Raw genomic sequence first — 18,065 nt, forward strand, 5'->3', positions numbered from 1 at the left:
CTGTTGTCTGTTGCTGCCGCCGGGCATTGGCGCCAAGTTTCATAATTCAATTACATCCGATGTAGACCCATAAAACTAAATCAAAGGAAAACAAAGCGTCACACTTCATTTACCCGGCGTGCTCCCCACAGTTACATCCCCATCCTCCCACCCTTATCCCATCCTGCCTAGACTCTTGCTTGGCTCTGTAGTTTGTGCAATCAAACAAATTTGGCGCTACTTGCAGCAGCCTCTTTCCAGACAGCAAGAAGCAATAAAAATGTTGGGCAAAGAAAATCTTCTTACTTCTTAGTCCACTATCCCGTCTCCCTGTCCCTGTATCCATTGATTCTGTGAACGAGCGGATCTTTCATATTGCGACGCTGCTTATCCTTTTGGCCCATTGCCGACTGCTGACATCCAAGTGGACTCCGACAGTTGATGGCTACTGCGGCTGCTGCTGCTGCTGGCAAGCAAAGTTTTCCGTCGCTTCCGACCAGCTTCCCATCCCCCTCCCCCTTCTAAGCTACCCACTGTGCCAGGGCGGATGCGACTGAGTTTGTGGCCCAAAGCATCAAACAATTTACTCGCCTGACTTTTGGTTATAGTTTTGCTTATAGTTTCCCTCGGAATAATAATAAAAACAATATCGTAGCAAGTGATTCGCTTGATTTCCCCTTAAATTTCTCTCAGTGTAGTTCTGTTTATGGCAGAACTTGGCCTTGGCCGGAGGCGCTTCTCAAACTTGTTGGCGGATTTTGAACTAGTGCCAAGTGTAAAGTGTTGGCCCATTATTATCTTTCGGACTTCATAACTTGACTCGTAAAAATCTCGATAGTTCCGCAGATTCCATTCCAGGATCTGCCACAAGGAAGGGAGTCACTAAAAGCAAATTGTGACGCATAAAATAAAATGAAGTGAAGTGAAGTTGGCATCTTAGTTGGGGCCAACTCTGAGGGTTATTGGCCCCATATGGTATGTGAGTGCCGCAATTACCCATTTATCGAGGTAATTAACCAACGAGTCGGGAATACGGAATACGTGAGGCAATAGAAACCTGGCAGCTGGCAGTTGGCAATTGGCAACAGGCCAAGGGAAATAGCCTGAACCAGAAACTTGAGATCTCAAATTTAAAGGCATTTAACTGCAAGTGGCAGCAGCCCATCACCTGCCTCTCCCCTCTTCCGCTCTCAACAGCTGACAATACGATTGCAAAGCGTTGAAGCAATAAAGGAAATGCCCCAAAATGTGGCAGCAACAGGCAGTGGGGCAGGACTGAAGCAAGTGTCCGAGTTGTTTGTGTTGCTTTTGTTGCGGACTCCGGCAAAGGATTGCAACGGACTCTCGGCGGACACATCAGATACATCTTTTATATTGTTGCACACGTCTTCTTCTTTCCCTTCCTTTTCCCTTCAACTTCTGCTTCCTTCTAAAATATTTGATCTGAGAATTTGCAACGATTTGTAAAGCGGCCGCAACTTGACAGCCATTCAAGGACTCTGATAACTGTGCGCCAGGATAAATGGGATGAGCGACTGGAAAGTGCATTCACAGTGTTCGGTCAACTGTGAATTATTCCCCCCTTCCCCTCTTGGAGACTGTGTACGTCTCATGAAGGCGCCACGAGACGCCTCTGCAGCTGCATCTGCTGCCTGGCAGGATTACTCCACGAGGCAATTTGTCCGGCGCCAGCAGGACACAAGTTTTGGCTGGAAAAGGAAAAGGAGTTTCAAGGGGGTGTCGAGGGGAGGCGCTCTCCTGCGGATCACGTGCCCATTTTGTTTACATGGCGCATTAAGAGGATTCCGTTTCGTTTTATTGCGATTTGATTCTATTTTCTGTTTTCTGTTTTTGTTTGTTGTTGTCCTCTGCCTCGCGTGCGCCTGCCACATGCACACACACCCCTTCTGTCCACACACAGCACACAGACATTCACACACACGCCACCAACTCACCTACACACACATACACACAAACTAGATTCAGTCGCAGCCACAGATCAAGTCTCACATACTATTTGTTTTTGTTCTCGCATTCGCATTCGCATTATTATCCTTTTCCTTATCCTTATCCCGCTTTGCAGTGTGCTTTGGGTTTTACTCGGATTGCTCTTTCCTCTCCCCTTCTACTCCCCCGGCACCCTCTCTGCTGGGGTTGGTGTGAACTTTGCCACTTTGCTGCAGCTTTTTTCAGTTCCTGCAACTATTTAAGCGTCTGTCAATTGTTGTTGTTGCAGCTCGTGTTGCTTATTGTTATCCCTCTTTGCAGCTTTTTATACACATTTGTTGCACAGGGTGGTGGCTCGCTTAACCTTTCATTTGAACCCCCTCCCCACACCTCTGCCTTGACTGGTTTTTGTGTGTGTTTTGGCTATGAGCTCGACTCATTACAGAAAAGTGGGCGTGTCCCTGGGTTGCTGCTTGTTGCCTCCGCTGATAAGTGCACGTCTGGTGGCTTTGTGGTTCTCCTGTGGTTCTGCCTGCCTATAAGCTTATCTGTTATCAGTTGCCGTCGCTCTAAAGCACTTCACCAGGGAGTCGATGTGCCCTGTCTTAAATCAGAATTTTATCGCCTGCAATTTACTTGGTCGCCACTTAATGGCCACACGAGGCACGTGGCTCCTGCAGGACTCCACTTCGCAATCGCCCAACTTCAATTTATTTCACAGTTGCACGTGTAAACATCATAAATGACGTCACAAATTGAGAAAAGGGTTTTCTTTAGCAAGCTTGAATATTTTCAATTATTTTTTGAGGCTTTTCTTATGATATCAAATTTTTATATTTTTCTGATTGTGCTCGGAGAGTTTTTCTTTTAATTAAAAATCTGTTCCCCACTGAGACTGTCACAACAATTTAGAAGAGAATTTTTGGGATTTGCCGTTTTCTGCCTTTTGGCAGTTTCGGCCTTTTCTGCTAATGAGATGAGTTTTCAGCGATTTTCCGCCAACTTCAACTTCAACTGAATTGAAACGATTTTTAATTGAATTTAGTGCTACAGCGAAATCAAATCAACGTGAAATCCGATACGATGATACCCGAAGCGGACGTGTGATGGACGTGTCGTCGCCTGGTAATTGCCTCGGACGAGTTGTCCAATTTGTCTGGCTGCATGTTTGGGCCTAATCAAATTTAAGCCCGGCTTTTGTTGGAACGCAATTCGTGCTGGCAATTAGTTGCGAATATATATTCGAGATGCGCTGCGTTTCGAGTTGATGCCAGCAGATTGGATTAGAGTCCATTTGCATGGCGTCAAACAAGAAAGGCAAAAAAACAAAAAAAATGAAAAATCCAAGCGCAACAGTTGCAACTAGAGTTTGATGTGCGAGGCGGGGGGCATTTGTTGGCAGCGACTGCGCATGTGACCACGCAGCGATTCGTCGAAAGCAGTTTCGGAATTTTGGATTTCGGGTGTTCGTTTGGGTTTGTTATGTAAACAAGCTTCGACAGTTGGCTGCCTGATGATGGTCCTCGCGGTGTGTCTGCGACAACTTTGCTATTTAGCCTCCGGAGCTGAGCCTGGACTAGGAACTCTCTCGACAATCGATAAACGGTCTGCTTTAAACGCATTAAAGTCCTTTCTGGGTCCATGCCGCTTGTCACTCAAAGCCACAATATGGCCGGGCTTACCTAACCGCAAAGCCTAGCATAGAATCTAACCCATTTCTGGCTAAATTACGAACACCTTTGCGAGTTATTTAATTTATTTTATTTACTAATGCTCGAAATGTAATCTGCTGAACGGAAATGCCGTTTGGACACTTGAAAATTCCAGTTGTGAGTGGCTCGAACATGGGACCAACAGCCATTATAGCCTCCTGCCCAGACCCTCGTCCCAGACACATCCTTTTGTCAGCCAACTGGTGACAATGGGAACAGCAAAAACAGCATTTGAGCTGATTGCGTTCTGATAAGTGCGCTTTTAATGTGCGTAAGTGTGTGCGTGCGTGCGTGTGTGTATGTGTGTGTGTGTATGTGTTTGCCTAACACACCCAAACGGTTTAGCAAACAGACCGTTGCCGAACCACTTCACACGACACGTAAACAAATTTGCAATACCCTAAACATGTTTATGGAATCACAAACTAACTCTCTTGCAAGAAAGGCATTCTCTTCTTTTACTCTCACGATCATCAGATCTTAAGTTAAAATCCCTTCAGCCTTAGTTACTTAGGCTGCATTTCCAACTCGTCAGTCACGACTCGGCTGAATCGGATAGATATGTGCACAAAATGATAGTTATTTTTACTATCAGCCGAGTTTTGAGCCCAAGTTGGCTTTGCTTGCTGCCCACAGGGTATCTCTTAGTCGATCGGATCCTATGTCCTGCTTAGTATGTAGAGCTGGATGTGTGAGTGCGGTGGCATGTTCTTGTATGTGTTAGTTTGTGAGCTGTCATCCAATAACCGCAGCATTGCGTGACCAGTTTTCATGTATGTGGTTGTACTTTGCTTTTGTGGGCTGTTTGCGGGCGGAGGCAGCGTCGATTTTGTGGGCTGCATGTAGACTGTGTGGGCAGTGTGTATTTTTCGGGGGGTGTTTTCACAGTTCTTGTATAAAAATCAAAAATGTTGACACTAATTGAAATATGCCAGAGATTAGCGATGGCCCTAAGTAATAGCAAACAACTGATCACCACCCCCTTTTCATAATCCAGCCCCTGCCCCTAAACGTGGGCCGCCCTTAAAAGAAAATTATGCAAATTTCTCGCTGCGCTTGGACACTTTTCAATGCGCACTCCCCTCTCAAACGAGGCCCTTTGGCTTGATTGAATGGCCACTAAGTGCTTTGGCTTCTTCGATGTGGCTCATAAACCGCATAAACAACTACAACAGCAACAACAATGGCAACTATGCGAAGCCCAAGTGCAACAGAAAGCTTGAAGCTTATGCTGATTTTTATGCCACACCCTGTAAACAGTCTATAGGGTATGCCCAAGCTAGTAATAGACAAAAGCCAGCATCTGTGAGCCGAAATTAATCATAAGCAGATTGAAAGGGAGACCAACAAAAAAGAATAGCGAGTCCATAATCGCAAATCTTTAGAACTTGACCCAAAAAATTGATCTGTAAGTTCTACTTATCAAACACAACATGAATTTAGTATAAATTATAAGCCCATACAAGTATTTTCCAAGTCAATTAATAGCCGAGTAGTTCTGGGCTGCTTCAGTAGAGCACACAGGGTATCTCTCCGTCACATACACTCCACTCGAACTCCCTTTGCTTGTTTTTTGTTGTGGCCTCTGTTCCATTGAGTGAGCTTAGGCAGGAGAATGGGCATAGATTAAGCATGGACACGGCATACCGAGTCGAATATTTCAATTTACGTCTTAGCCGGTCAAGAGGACATGAGCCTAAGTAGGCTAAGTCGAGCAGCACAATTTCCAAATGCTGTCAAGAGTTCGTTCGCCTCAGCCTAGATTCTGTGCGAGAATCTCGTGCCAATGCCAGACAGTAGCTGCCAGCACAGATTTGCTTAAAAAAGAAATTTCAGTTTAATAACCAAAATGACAGCCATAAATCAATGATTATTGCCCATTGTACAGGACAGAGCTGAGGCAGGGGCTGGGGCAGGGGCAGATGGGGCTTGCTTTTAGCTCAAGTTGTTTGCCGCTTTAAAGTGGCTGCTACTCGTTTGCCGGTCTGAAATCCGAGATATTTTTATGGAGCACTTGGTAGATAAAAAGACTGGCCAGACCCAGACCCTAGTTTCTGTCTCAGACGCAGTCGAAGTCCCAGTCGCAGTCGCAGTCTAGGTGGGGATGCGGGGTGTCGCTTAGCTGGCGATTCTGTCACTTTGTCGCTTTGTCGCTTTGTGCACAATAAATTCAGCCACATAATATTGAAAATTCGCAGCCAAGGGTCCCAGCTCTACACCACCGAGTGTTGAGTTATAAAACGTAATTGAGGTTGTATTTCATGCCAAATGGTTGCTCCGTTCGGGGCCCAATCCCAATGGCAGGTGGTTTTCGGTACGTACCCTGCATGATAATCACATTTATGCTCTGCAAAATCCCATAAGCTCTGGCAGAAAAACAATGACGATGACACGAACAAAAACTCAGCAGACATGCAGACAGGCAGACAGAGCGTCATTGGATATGTTTTAAATTTCAATATTCCATCAAGATTTATTCTATCAATTTTGGGGCCATAATAACAAAGATATATTGTGTACTTTAAAAGAGCTTTTACACCAACACATCTCACAGACGCTGTGTTTTTCAAATCCCCCAAAAGATTAAAGGCGTCTGCAGAGCTTTTAAGCTTAAAGCTTACTAATATATATGCAAATTTACTCACACTCACACACGCGCACACGTCAGCTGAACAGCTTGTCTCTTAATGCAATTAATATTAAATATTATTATGCTAATTTGCATTTATATTTATTGTATTAAATATGAAAGCATATTTTGTATTTATATTGATTTTGCTTTTTAACGCAATTGATTAAATATGGGTTTGCTTTAATTGTATTATTAATTTGCCATACATTGAAATATTTTAGCCCCATTCTTGTATACTGATTTTTATAACATTTATTGCTCTACCTGGTTATTACTTTGCTGGCTACACACACATGTGACAGCTTTAGTGGCCATTATCTGCCAGGTTATTCCAACTTAAACAATTCTCTTCTCTCCTCCCCATCAAAGACCATGCCTAATGTAAATTAATTGCCCATACAAATTAGCTGGGAAAACAAAAATGTTTCGATTTGGGCGCAGCAAAAATTGTTGCTACAAATGCGTTGACCAACGTATAATGCGCAATTTAGCGTGCTTATCAATTGTTATCGACTAATAGATACCCTATACTGTTCGCAATAAGCAAAAAAGAAGGGATTTACTTTTGGATTTTAAGTAGAAACTTCATTAAAATAAGATACGTGTTCGGCATTACCTGGAGATTTGAAGTCGTAGCTATTGGGTATTTGAAGCGGAAACAATAGCCCCATTATGAATGGGTATAAAATGGGCTATATCAGATTTGCCACGGCACCAATATACCCCTTACACATGGGCACTTTAGGCATTATACATCCACAGCAACACAGCCGCGTGGCAGGTAAACAAAAGCTCGAATGTTGCTCGTTATTTTTAATCAGTTATCAAAATTTATCGCTTTAAATTTGTCTGCCATTTTAGGGGGCGAGTTCTGGACTGTGTATATAGTATAGCTACACAGGATAGAACCGAAAACGCAATATTCGTGCCTGGCATTTTGTGTTTATTTTAATTTTGTGCGCGTTATTTTGTGTTGAACATTTACGCGAGTTTAATGAAGTTCGCCCGCAGTACCCAAGCCCTGCTGCGATACGGTCCACTCATATTGCATTTTCCCACTTGTTTATAGTCGAGAATATGTAGAGAACATTAAAGTTAATGGGCAAGCGCTGAACCGGCGACTATTCCACGCACAACAATATCCGGAAAAGCAACTGGAACAATGAGAGCTTATAAAACTAAGTTGAAATGCAATTCGATACTTTTTGGCTCGAAACTGAGCTAACAACTATTCGCCAAATGAGTAAACAGCCGCTGGGTCTGCTAAAATTCCACTGGCATCGCATTCCATCAACCATCCGCCCCGTTGTCTGCTCCGCTTCGAAGTAGAATTTTCGTATTATTCGCATTTTTCGCATTTTGTTTTGTTTTTGCCGAATAAATAGATTCATAAAAAGATTTCAAGCACTTTAATAACCAAGGAAATTGAAGATTATATTAAATTTGTTTCCATTTGCCACTCGTAAGTTGGAATACATATATTATATCCTCTAAATATTTTATTCCTCCTGGCTTACCTGCTCGCATTTTAATCGCTAAAATAATTGAAAGCACAACAACCCGACGGCCAATCCCAGCCGGCGGCAATGACAACGTGGTCTGCCTTACAATTAAAGTCGCCATGGCGCCAGGTGCTGAAACACCGAGGTGGGGGCTAATGGAAATTGACGGGGGCAATAACATTTACTTAGCTTGACTCTCCGACACACGGATTCAATTAGAAATGAAAGCCATTTTATAATTGAAACGAGCCTGCCTGCCAAGCCACGCCCCAAGCGTAGACGCCCACATCCGACATCCTAAAGCTAAAGATGAAATGAAATGAACATCAATATTCTGAGCAACAAAAATTAACAAAGTAGGGGAATTCCATGTAGCTAATGATAATAGTTAGTTAGGGTTCTGGCCAGAGGAGTAAGAGGCAGAGAGAGAGAGAGAAAGGGGGAGAGATATGATTATTCATTAGACTCCACATCATGTAATTGAAAAGTTTTTTGACATCACTGCCAGGACTCACGTTGTCATCATCAGCATCCTGAAGCAACCCGAACATCATCTTCAAGCTAAAGACAAAGCCCGTCGCTCAATTTGTCACTCGCGCGAGTGGGCGGGCGGGCGAGGGAGGCGTGGCGCGGCGTGGCGTGGCGTGGCGTGGGGCACTGACTGATGATGCGTGTGACTAAGCAGAAAATTTTCAGCATTGGCTCCCCAGTTTCACGATTCCGTCTGCTGCCTGCGACAGCCAACAGACAAGTCCCTGTCCCTGTCCCGGTCGGGAGATATACCCCCCTCGCTCCCTTATTCTTCCTTCTGATTATGATTGAGTTGACGTCGTTAATATGTTATCGATGATGACGTCGAGCGCTCCTCCATCGGGAGGGAAGGCAGCCTCCCAACGTGCCAGCGAGTGTTTGCCAAGCGCTCGCGACTACTTGGACTGAAAGGAAGCTGAGGGGAGCTGCTTGTCTCCTGCTGCTGGCTGCTGGCTGCTGGCTGCAGGCTGTTTGTCTGCTGCTCCATTTAAATCAGTTACATTCCTCGCAATGTCAACACAAATACACACAAGGGACACACACCCCCACACACATAGCCGCACACACATGTGCACTTACATTTTGTTATTTGTCTTTTGAATTATTAATGAACTTGCTGAATGGCATTGGCTTCAGCTTCAGCTTTTGGGCTTGGGCTGTGGCTGTGGCTGCCTAGCAGGGATCTGAGCTGCAGTTGACGTCCTGATGATCTGGTTCTTAATCAAGTGAGTCGTCGCCTGGCGTATCCTTGCGGCGGCCGCTCTCATCTCAGATAAGTTTAATTAAATCCCTGCCACACTTCGCATTCCACATTCCACATACCACGGCTGCACTTTTGCCACGCCCACGGCTGCGTTGACCGCGCATTGCAAAAGTTTAAGCAATTTTCCATAGCCGTGGAACAAGAGTGAACGAAAGCCAAAGAAGTGGAAGCGGCAACAAAGTTTTCTGATTTCGATTTTTATTGCGGCCAAAAAACCCAGAAACAGTTCCCAATCTGCAGCCATGGAGATTGGAGAGGGTAGCAGGAAAAAGAAGGGGGGAGGAGGACAGGTGGAATTGGAGGTCGGTTTCTTGGCAACAATTTCATTTGGAGGCACTTGACTGCCGCTCTTCCTATTTCCCTCTCTTCCCTTCCATTTGCATTTGCATTTCCATTTCCATGCCAACTCTTGACTTTCCACCTGGCCAACTGTTTTGACTTTGGCTCTGGTTCTAACTGCACCTGGAATTCCATTCGCGTAGCTGCACGCAAGCAGCAGAAGGCGTGAGCACGAGTAGGGCAGGGGCGCAACCACTTCAACCACAAAATCTACACAAACATTTTTGCAAACAAAAAGTTTATCCCATTTTTCTCGTTTGCCCTCCCAATGCCCACTGAATTATTAAGAGCAGAGAAACACACGAAATATTAACAGGAATTTATTAAAACATCAGTTGAAGCAGCACATGTGAGCTTCAATCAAAAGAGGAACTCCTGCTGTTCCCTTTCGCCTTTCCCACTAGAAGTGTTGGACTATTCTCGAAGCTGTTAATCTTTTTTCAACTTTGTAATTACTTTTGCAGGCAGAAAACTTTCTTTGAGCTGCACATTCACAAATTATTTTCGAAACAAACATCCAACAAAGCCACTCAACCACAGCACCACACACTCCTCTTACACACACTCTCGCACCACACACCAGAGAGTGTCACAGACTCTGCATCTTCTGTCCGAAAGTCAACTAAATCACTTTCTATTCAACAGGACTCTGCTTGGAACGACGAGTCTAGCAGACGGCACAAAAAGGCCACCAGCACAAGGAGGACAACCAGGACACGTGCTCGACACCAACAACTGGCGCTAGCCACTGACCAGCGGGCGAGATGTTGCCAACGTGACGAGCTGAACCACCAGCAGCCGGAGCGAAAGGAGGTAGCCAAGGGGGGAAGAAGTGGCCAATAAAAAAGCTAACGAAATGCTGATGCCGCTTGCAGTCGACAGGCGAACTCGGCAACAACAACAACAACGACAGAAGCAACCGCATTAAAAACAAAACTGGAAAAGTTGAACGCAGTCCGTAGAAGGGGACAGCCAGAGGAAAAGTTCCAAATTTGCCAGACAGAGTCCACGTAGAGCTGCTCGTCGCTTTGTGGCCGCATCCGGAACTGTGAACAGCAGTTGCTGTTGCCGGAATTTGATTTTAACGCATTTCTCAGAGCCGCGCCATATCAAAACCGAGCTCAGGCCCAAACGGAAGAGTCTCGTCTGTGCCTCCGGAAATTTCAATGGCAACACATTGAAATTGGCTGTCACAGAGCCAAAGGGGAACCCCACTCCACGTGGGAGATCCGTTGGAATGAGCGCCAATTGTGGCGTCACATGCACTGACAAGCTATTAACTGCACGTCTGCCACCCAAATAGGCATCCCCATCACATAACAGTTGAAACCGAAGAGGAAGAAGAGGAAGTGCTCCTCATGCTAAGTATGGCCGCCAGCCGCAGCTCCCTGCTGCAGCTGCTCTGGATCTCTTGGATCACTTGGCAGCTACCTTTGGTCAGCGGATATCTAAACATTTTTATCAGCCACCACGAGGTGATGAAACTGATGGGTAAGTCCACATGTGGGACCTATTTCTGAGAGGGAAAGTATGTTTCGATTTGAAAGTAATCGTTGGGACAGTTGCTCGAAGTTCGAGACACACCTCCGACCCCGCCCCACAAATATGATTAATAGTTGAATGGCAAAGTGCGACAGGACAAATTCATTGCTCCTCAACAGGGAAAACAAACAAGCCCAATCAAGGAGGGGTAAGGCGTAGGCACAGACCACGTCGCAGTCATTAATAGTTCCAAAATAATTGTTGACCATGACGACGACGACGACGACGACGACAACGACGTCGAGAAGAGGAGGAGGTGGACGACCACAAAAGTTACGCGAAAACACGACAAAACAAATCCACACAAATCGATTTCCGGCTGTAGCCGGAGCCACCCTCGCACCTTCACCTTCGCCTTCACCACCCTGTTGACAGCTGCAAGTGGCTGCCCGCCATGCTTAGCCATCCCTCCCCCCGCTCCCATTTTTTCCCTCTCCCCCTGCTGATAACGACTTCACAGACCGGTGCGGCGCATTTTGTTGTTTGTTTTGCTGTTTTCCCGTTTGTTGCTCAACGCGAGGCCTCGTTATTGATGGCGCCAGCTACTCAAGTGCCTCCAGATCGACCTTGTGCCAGGCCTCGCCCCTACCCAATCCGTATCCTCGAAAATAGTTACAGTAATAGGCATTCATTCGGCGTGCCAAGGCGGAATGACGTCTTGCCCGTTGCGTTCTTTTCCTCATGTTGATTAATGGTTCATGGCTCCAAAATGTGAGTCGGGGCGGTTCCAATTCGCCCTCCGACTCCCTTTACCCACCAGTCCATCATTCTTCCGCTGTGCTAGCTGTGTACAGCATTTTCCGGCACTTAAGTGTAATTGGAGCAAAATGCTTCCATCTCATTATGCAGGCTCAATCCTAGTCCTAGTTCCCACTGCCACTTCTTCTGGTTGCTCCTAATCGCCGAATCACGGCACTTCAATTAGTTGAACAGCATAAAAATAATCCACACAAGGTCCGCTCGAGGCGCAGATTGATGAATGGGCAGACAACTTTGAACTGCAACTGTCGCCATGTTACTAGGTCAGCTACTCCACCTCCCCTTCCTTGCCTCCCTCTCCTTGCTTTGCCTGTATTCAGTACTCCCCTTTCGTTCTGCACTTCTTGCTGAGACTGCATTCGAGTGTGCTGAGCCATGAGCTGCTCGCCCGAGCAATTGACACTTCACAAAGCGCGGCCCTTGGCTCCCTCTGACCCCTGGCATCCTTCAATGCAAATCGGATTTCATTAGCGACAACTCAAAGAATCTTCCACTTTGTTTGTTGCTCTTTGTAATTTCCTGTGCTATGCGCGATTTCCAGAGATTCCATCTCTCACTTCCTACAGATACCCTCCTTCTGTTCCCCTTCTTCTTTTCCACCCCATCCACAGAGCTCGTTATGTTTTTAACGACCAGTTAACAGCCCCTCCTTCATAATATTTGCCACCCTCTGGCACAGTTTCCATTTCAAAATTAACAAGCAGCTTGGAATCAAACAAACTGACCCGTCCAACTCCCTCCACTCCCCCTTCCCATCCACAGCGCGACATGCCGTTGCATGATTTATTTTCAGGTCCCCTCATCCTTCTCCGCATATGTCTCTATGACTGTTTGTTCATGTGGAAGACGCGTCATAGTTGCATGACCCCATACCAAACCCAAACCCGAACCCAAGCCCCATCTCTCTCTCTGTTTCAGTTCCCTTCTCCTCTTCAAACACACGCATTTCTCGAATAACTTCGCTCTCTGGCAGTCCTCTCATTGCTGGCTGCCTGTGATTGACATGATGTATTCCGGCAATAAAAATCGAGTACACAGTTCCCCTTTCCCGCCTCGCCTTCGCACCCTAGATTCCCGTTACAATCTGAAAGTTTGTTCCATAAAGCGAGCTGTAAACATGAGTTAAACGATTTCTTTTCTAGCTGCTTCTAACTATACTTTTATATACATATATCTCGATACCTTTTCCCTCGATGGAGTGACGACAACATTAAAATTAAATATTTTTTACGCTTTTGTTGAAGATTTTCCGCTCTGCCTTCCAGCGAGTCGCGTTTCCCCAGCAACGAGCAATGTTCGTCCCAGAGTTGCCAGCGACACCAGCGTCAGCCACCAGTTGGGGAGGGTTGCCCCACCCCCACGTCCACCCCCAGCCCCTCAATTTCTAGTGCTCGCTGTGCAAGGACGCGTAAAAATGCAATTTCAACAAGTTTCACTTTGATGTGCACATTTCTTGAGCCCGAACAGAACCCCACAAGAAAAAGGACCTTTCTAGGTCTAGAGCTTTCTCCCACCTTATGCTCCGAAATTTCCCTTTAAATTAAAAGTTAATGCAAAAGAAAATTATTTTTAATGAATAGAAAACAGCCCGAAAATCGCCACATTAATAAGGCAACCCTCGACCTTCTACTCCCCTCCCTCTAGTTTTTAACAGGGTGTTTTGGTGTCGATTTGCTTTATTGCTGAGTAAGGCGAAAAATGTTGGAAAAATAAAGAGAAGAGGGAAGGTGTGAGAGATTTTAAACTGTGCCAATTAAATACCGAACTCGACTCTGATTCACAGCAAAGGGATAAGCCCTGTCGAGGTGTCATTTGGAGAGGAGGAGAGAGGCTAGCGACTAGGTCGACAGTCAGGATGATAATTTCAGAAAATGCACGTTGCACTCCTTCAAAGCGGCTGCCAGCTAATGACACTAATTATCCTCTTAATCTTTTATGCAAATTGTGTGCTGCCATTGTCAAAGCCGACCCAGACTCGGTCCCCCACCCTCAGTCTCGCCCACCAAAGCCTTCCTCTCCGGTTCCACCTCCTGCTCTGGCAGCGTCTGCGGTTGCAGCGTCACGTGTGTGTGGCGAAGCCATTCAGACAATCGCAGGTATTATAATTATGCTAGAGAGGCAAGCAGCAGGGGGACCCGAGGAAACTTACTGGGACAAGGCAGACTCCTGAACGAGCCAAAACTTTCCCAGGCGACGGCAAAGTTGCAAAGCGCTGTGCAAGGCGCGTGATATGAAAGACGACCAAAGTTCGACGGAGCAGGACTTGGGACCGTAGCCAAGTTGGGTGTCCTCCTTATCTCCAGAAACAGCGTGCTTAGATGCAGAACGAAAACGAACTCACGGAAATTAAAGATGCTTTCAGGTTGTGGCTTAAATTCGCCAAAGAGGCCAATCGAAAAGTTGAAAGTCTCTTTGAGAGTGAATCACATCCGTTTTCAATCAGAACTGAATTAATTAAGCCTGACACAAGTGCATTCCCTCTCCCACTCCCATTCCCTCTCCCAATCCCGTTACGGTTACAAGTCCTCACTTCTACCTCTTGGGGCACCCTTTGGCATTGTTGTCCTACGACGAACTCGGGCTGAGTGACATTGTCCTTTTCGTGTGTTTGTGCATATTTAATGTGAGTCACTTTGAGGTTATATTTGTGTTTTTTGTTTAGTCTGCCGCGCATTCCCCTAAATGGATGAATAACGAGGTAGCTGCAGCTCCTCTACTCTCATGCCATCCCACGGCAGAGAACTCTGCAGTTTGTCAGCGGAAAGCGGGAAACGTAAAAGAAAAGTAGTACAGTTTAAGTAGCCTGTGGGAGCCGCAGAGTCAGCGGGGTGCATAATAATTTCGAATTCAAAAACAAAGTGAAACTGTAAAGGAAAACGGCGTAAGAATTGGGGAAGTTCTTAGACAAGCCATGAATAGAAGGAAGCAAACGAAAAATGCTTTCTCTTGTTCTGTAATTGGATTTGAAATTGTTTTAAGAATCGCGCAAGCGCCTTTTCTTCTATCCTAACTGCACGCACAATCACATACGCGCTTCTCGCTTCTGCCTCCACCGGAAACGCAACACTCAACATCCGGCACAGACGCACAGTGAAAAGGCTGAAGGCAGGGAGGGTGGAGTGGAGAGGAGGGGAGGACTGGCAGGCGAGTTGAGGAGAGTAAACAGCATTTGCGACTTTCAATGCAAAGCAAGGCCAAGACGTTTGCGGACGCGTCTTAGTCTGATCCCAAAGAGGAAATGATGCAACATAAAGCAGCCCAGTAAGAGGCGGAGAAGGCAGAAGGGAGAGTCAGGCAGAGACAACAATGAAAGCGGATGAAGAAATTTAATTTCACGTCTTTTTAACTTGAACAGCTCGTCTTTCACTGTCAGAGTGGTGGGGGGCAGAGGCTTAGAGCTCCCAGGGTCGGGGTCAGAGATTAGGACGTTCGCGTAGCTAGTTAAAGTTACACAAAGCGAAGGATGATGATGATGTTGCTGCTGTCTCGTCTCAAATCGAGTTAGACAACACTTGACACCTTTTAATATTTGGTCTCACCCCCTTCGAGTCCCGCTGCTCCCCCCGGGCGCCTGTCGGGCGTCATTCGAGGCAACCCGAGAGCGAGAACCAATTGACGCCCCGTGCATTGTCGCCTGCTGGTGACGGATTCGATTTCGATTATTATTGTGTCTTGGGTTTTGTTTACCAAACTTGGCTCACCCGCTGCAAGCCCGCTGCCACCCCCTGTTGTTGAGTTGTCGAGGAAATCAATTTCCGTTGAAGCTCAAAGGTAGATACAGTTGCAGGGGGAAAAAGGGGGAGAGTCATCAACTGCGGGGAAAATAAACACAGCATGCACAAAGTTTGCACAGCAGTAGAAACTCCAAAGAAGGGACACCAAGGGGAAGGTGTAACAAAGCAAATTGTGAAATAAACTTTGTCTTTATGCCTGCAATGCATCCGCCACCCAATCTCATCCTCCATCTATTCGCGTTCGCAGGACTGGAGGCGGATTTGTTCTACGTGCACGAGGGAGCCATTAACACATACGCGATGCACTTCACCGTTCCCGTCCCGGCAGATGTGCACGAGCTGGAGTTCTCCTGGCAGAGTCTCATTGCTTATCCGGTAAGCCACCCGACCCTTTCCCCCTTCCATCCAGTTCACTTCAAATTTGATTTGCACTCCATTAACTGGCTATTCCACTGGTAGCTGCGCTACACAATCAGCATCGAATACGCCAACGACCAGGACGCACTGGGTACACCCACGCTGAGCATTCCACACAAGGGTCTGGTGCCGCAGGAGATCGAGTCCTTCCTGGTTTACCTGCCCTGCACTGGCAACGCAAGCCTTCAACTGCCGGTCAATGTCAACATGGTAGTGCAGGGACCTCCCCGCTTCAACGACACTCGGCTCCACTTCAAGCGCAACAAGATCTGTGCCAAGGGTACGTAACCATTCCTTCCGATCTCCGACTGTCATTCGCAAATTGTCCGTACCCGTTCCCATTGCAGGCATCTCACCCGAACCAAAGCAGTCGCCGGCCCCAGCCCACGCCCCTTCCCAGGGACCGGCTCTGATGAGCGCCGCTGCCTGCGCTCTGGGCCTGGTTTTAGCCGTAGGCCTCGTGGCCAGCATGATGTATGTGCGGGCTCGCAAGCAGCTGCGCCAGGACTCGCTACAGTAAGTCCTATTGATTGGTCCATCAATTCAATTAGCTTCCTACAGTGAACCTTTCATTTGTTACATTCCCTTCCCATTTCATTACCACCAGCTTCACTACAGCGGGTTATGGCAGTCATCAGAATGTGTTCATTCGCCTTGATCCTTTAGGTCGACCGCCGAGTGCCACCGGATCCTACGCGACCATTGCCAGCCTCAATAAATATCCAGCGGAGAGCAAAAAGTCGTGCAGCATATTCGACCGTAAGTTATCCGTCCTCTTCCTAGTCCCATCGCTTACTTATCGATCCCCAAACTATTTATTTCCCTACAGGGTTCCGCAGCTCGCCCACACCTACACCCTACGCCACCGCCCTGCTGCCAATAAGAGACCAGGGTGGAGAAACCATTTACTCAAAGCCAGAATCCGTCTGTCCCTCGAGAATATCCTACTACGCCTCCTCCCAGCTAACCCAGGTGAGTTCCAATCGCTCTGATTTTGTGGCTGCACGATTTTCCTCCTGTGGGTTGATTGCAGCAGGCAACTGCCCTCAGGTAAACCAATGCCTTTGATATGTTGTGACACGTGCCATGCGCCAGGCATAAATGAAAATGAATCCCGTTGAAGTTTAGCCTGCAATGGGTCGGTCGGTTGCCTAGGCCACCAGATCCAGTCTGTTGCCAATTTTCGGCACTCACCAGACCAGACGATTGCTCCCAAGGCTCCCATGATATCCAATGCCCAACTCGAGCCACCTTTCCACGGCGATAAAAATTAAATTCTAATTTATATTTACGAGCTGATAAAGCTCCCGAAGTGCGTTAAACTCGAAACAAGAGCCATTCATAAATATGCGCGCGCCAGGGTGCCAGCCAGCCCTGTTCCTTATTTCAAGGGTTTTCTGTGGGTTGGGGCAAGTTTTGCCTGGCGCTCACGTACCACGTGTTGCGACCCACAAACCCACTGCCAGCAGAGTTGAATTACGGAGATACGCGTTCTTATATGTGAGAAGATAGGAAAGAGGGCTTGGGGTAAGCGTGTGAGTCTGTTCAGATAAGCGGATGGAGCTTCACAGTCGCAGACAAACAGGCAAACAGGCAAACACAGAAAGGAAAGCTTATACTCTGTTTACGCGACCGTTTGCTTTTCTTCCAGTTGGGAAACTAAATTTAAACTAACTAAAAGCCACAAATGAAGCCCTAAGAGGCAGCTGTTAAACATCGAGACTTGTCTGTACGAACCCCAAATTAATTTTATGATACCCTACAAAAGTTTTTTCACATTTGTCCCTCTCTGGCATCCCTTCCCGTTCTGTGGAAATCCCTCTGACATTTTAACTTCTTGGCCTTGGCAAATCTGTCGCAAATTAGAATAAATTATTTAGCAGCTTCTTTTCTCGTTTTTCTAGCTGTAACATTTCACAGACCCAAGCGGCGTCAACGTTTACATTTTTCGTAGACAACAAAGTGTGCCATCTCCTCTCGCTATCTTTCCTCCGCTCTGTCGCCATTCTCGTGATTGCTTGGGCCATTTTCGTCACCATCTTCAAACGCAATTTCCATCGACGCATAATTAAATATTCAATTTCCATGGAGACTCCTTTGGATTTTTATTTGCTGCATATTGCTTAACATTCCTCCAGCTGCTTCCTTACTTTGTCCTGGCATACTCTGTTTGCCCAAACGATTTCTGTTTGTTTAGACTTCAATTTC

At 46.5% G+C, this 18,065-nt stretch overlaps 1 protein-coding gene across 1 annotated transcript; it reads left to right on the top strand.

The window, feature by feature from the left end:
* Positions 1-10,772: 10,772 nt before the first annotated feature.
* Positions 10,773-16,977, top strand: LOC115760733 (tyrosine-protein kinase RYK-like). The gene is made up of 7 exons (XM_030702208.1): positions 10,773-10,896; positions 15,688-15,815; positions 15,900-16,137; positions 16,205-16,373; positions 16,459-16,616; positions 16,687-16,829; positions 16,908-16,977. The coding sequence occupies exons 1-7, from the start codon at positions 10,773-10,775 to the stop codon at positions 16,923-16,925; spliced, it is 978 nt and encodes a 325-aa protein (XP_030558068.1). The 3' UTR covers positions 16,926-16,977.
* The last annotated feature ends 1,088 nt before the right edge of the window (positions 16,978-18,065 follow it).

The sequence above is a fragment of the Drosophila novamexicana genome, unplaced genomic scaffold (assembly GCF_003285875.2).
Source record: "Drosophila novamexicana strain 15010-1031.04,08,12 unplaced genomic scaffold, DnovRS2.1 tig00000462-arrow-pilon, whole genome shotgun sequence".
NCBI lineage: Eukaryota > Metazoa > Arthropoda > Insecta > Diptera > Drosophilidae > Drosophila > Drosophila novamexicana.